At 35.5% G+C, this 2,829-nt stretch overlaps 1 protein-coding gene across 1 annotated transcript in view; it reads left to right on the top strand.

Annotated features, from left to right (window-relative positions):
- Positions 1 to 680: 680 nt before the first annotated feature.
- The window catches only part of LOC113234405 (zinc finger protein 334-like), a 41,489-nt gene continuing 39,340 nt past the window's right edge, over positions 681 to 2,829 (top strand). Inside the window, exons 1-2 of the mRNA XM_026469715.1 lie at positions 681 to 754; positions 2,536 to 2,710. Of these exons, the coding sequence (XP_026325500.1) occupies positions 681 to 754; positions 2,536 to 2,710 (249 nt within the window). The remainder of the gene's footprint in view (positions 755 to 2,535; positions 2,711 to 2,829) is intronic.

Here is a 2,829-nt window from a genome sequence, read left to right as displayed (position 1 = left end):
GGCTTTTCTATTTCCTATATTTTGCACTAATCATTGCTGGAAACCACTGCTTTATTTCTTATTTTATTTCAACTTACAAATAATAAACAAACACGCTACGCCATCTTGTGTATTTTTTAAATCTTTTCATTGCATTTTTATCTGTTTAAAACCGGCTATTACGCAAATATAATTTTCGTAGTTCACATCTCTAGTGCATCATAATACTTTCTCTTTCATGTAACGTAAATTTTGACATTCGCAAGACAGAGATAGTTTTATGTTTACTATACCTATGTTTACATTGTAAGTATTATAAAATGACAAAATAAAAAAGCACATACATTGACATATAGCAAGTATCTATCTCTGTCTTCTATATAACAATGGTCTATGTCAGAGTGAAAGGCGAATATCGATAGCGAATGCTTGCCACATAGTCGCATTATAACATCAACTAAGGTTATTGACAGAGGTGTATGTGCTGCAAAGCTAATTTATTTTATTTAATAAGTTTATCATGTAAATATTATAAAAATGATATAAATTACTTTACTTTACAAGTATAATAATGTATATTGTCACAAGAAATTCTAAAATTGTACAAAGCTATACGCAATGTGCTAAAACTTCATAATACAAAGAAGTTGGTGTAAATAATCGGCTTTTTACAGTATTTTTACGAAAATAAAGGTATCAAAATGCGATGCTGTGCGCCTGGTTGCAAGAATGACTCCAGACATGTCTCAAAATCACAAGGAATTACGTTTCATATGTGAGTTTTCGTTTTTCTGCTACACATGTAAGACAAGATAATAAACTTATCCCCTATCCAGGGGGGATAAAAACTATAGCTAAACACTACAGTTCTCAGTTCAGTTGACCTTGGCTCCGTGATGTAATTAGTGGAGATGATAGTCGGTGAATAAAAAATAATTTCATACCCACAGTACCTATTAAAATTTGTCAGTATTTGATAGCAGTCATCTGAGCCACACTGCCATATCTTAGATGTTAATTTTTGTTCAACAATTTATTGATAGTAGATGAATTGCTACTCACAAAGATGTAGGGCTGCAAAGGTTAGTAGACTAGTGTCTGATTGGTCCTTAAAGGGAAAGATCCGAGTTAGTTAAATTGGAAATGAAACTATTTTTCCGGATTTAAATCGCGTATATTCGTTTTTTCAAACAAACCGACGTTTCGGGCACTTTACAGGTCCCATGGTCACGGTTGACTGAGGTTGTACAGTCTTCAACCAGTTATGTCTAATATTACCCTATTTTTTCACTATAGTTACAATAGTTATTAATTAAATACCTTATTTTGAATTTTACAAAGAAAACATTCCAATTTATGCTACATTAAGTTTTACAAATTATTTTATTGAATGAATTTTTATTAAGTTCAATTTATTATTAATTAATAATAGAAATTAGAATAAACTAAAACATATTAATTAGTACTGCAGTCTTATGTCTGTTTGGGATTTTTCATTAGAGGAAATACTGGATCCCAAACTGGTGGTACTGAGAAACCATCTTCCCTGTTGAAATTAGCATGTTTTTTAATTTCAATGGCCTCTTGCAGTATCCTGGGTAGATAACGGACTTCTTTTGCAAGGACCTGGGGTTTGTCAAACTTCATTGAATGTGTAGGTTTATCCATGACATGCTCGCAGACTGCAGACTTGTTGTTAGTTAAATCGGTCAACTGAACTAGGTGGGTCTTCTAGTTCATTTAGTTCCATCTAGTTCCTTAGTTCGTCTTGTTGTTGCTTGGACGTTAAATGAACGCTCTAAACTAGTTATTTTATACACATGAAATGGACATGCATGTACACTGAATATTTAAAAATACACTTTGTATGGAATAGAACAGAATAGCCCTGTCTGCACCATGCAAGATGAGCCAGTTCATGTGGGTCAGTGTTGGGATAGTTAGCTCTAGAACTAAACAATGCTCTATAAGGTGCTGAAATTTGATCACTCACTATGGGCCTCATAAGAAGGCTCAAGGTCACTCAAAAGGCAAAGAAAAGGGCTGTGCTCATTTTCATTGCGAGATTGAATCTGTAATGAGGATAAAATATAATTCTGCAAGGGAATCAGAGTAACTGACATAGCACAAAGGATTGCAAAACTCAGAACAGATGCCCGTACCGGATGATGCAGCGTGGGCAGGCCACTCATAAGGTTGATGGTCTGGTGAAGGCTGCGGGAATCTGCCGGATGCAAGCGGCGCAGGGCAGGTCGATATGGCAGTCTTTGGGGGAGGCCTATGTTCAGCAGTGGATGTCTTTTGGTTGAAATGATGAGAAACTATACAAGCCTAGCGCGTTTCACACAAACGCGCCATGGGAAGAAGGCAGCCAGTGCACTATTGACATCATGAGACGTGGGAACACACCCTTATATCTAGGGTTCGAAATTTAGATATATGGGTAGATAAAGTTCTAGACGCATATATTATGATTATTACTTTTGAAACTCTTTAAGTTTTATTGCCAACTTCATGAATATCCTGCAAACATACTAACTTAATATTTCTTTGCAGCTTTCCAACTGAGTCCTCGCTCCGGTCCGCATGGCTTCGTGCTATTGGGAAACATTCCTGGGAGCCAAAAGACCGAAGTGCTATATGCTCTGTACACTTTTTAGCTGATGACTTCTATGAGACGAAGAGTGGTCTTAGGAAAGTTAGGGCTGGCGCTGTTCCTATTGTATTGCAGGTACATTTTTAATTTCACTGTTCAAATTACATTTATTCTTACTTTACTACTTATTATAGTTGAACAGTTTTATACTCTTGTAAAAAATTACTAGTATTGATTCTATTCCATAGGTTAAC

This window comes from Hyposmocoma kahamanoa, unplaced genomic scaffold, assembly GCF_003589595.1.
Source record: "Hyposmocoma kahamanoa isolate Upper Pololo Valley unplaced genomic scaffold, ASM358959v1 84, whole genome shotgun sequence".
NCBI classification, from domain to species: domain Eukaryota; kingdom Metazoa; phylum Arthropoda; class Insecta; order Lepidoptera; family Cosmopterigidae; genus Hyposmocoma; species Hyposmocoma kahamanoa.
This window is presented reverse-complemented; position numbering and strand designations above follow the sequence as displayed.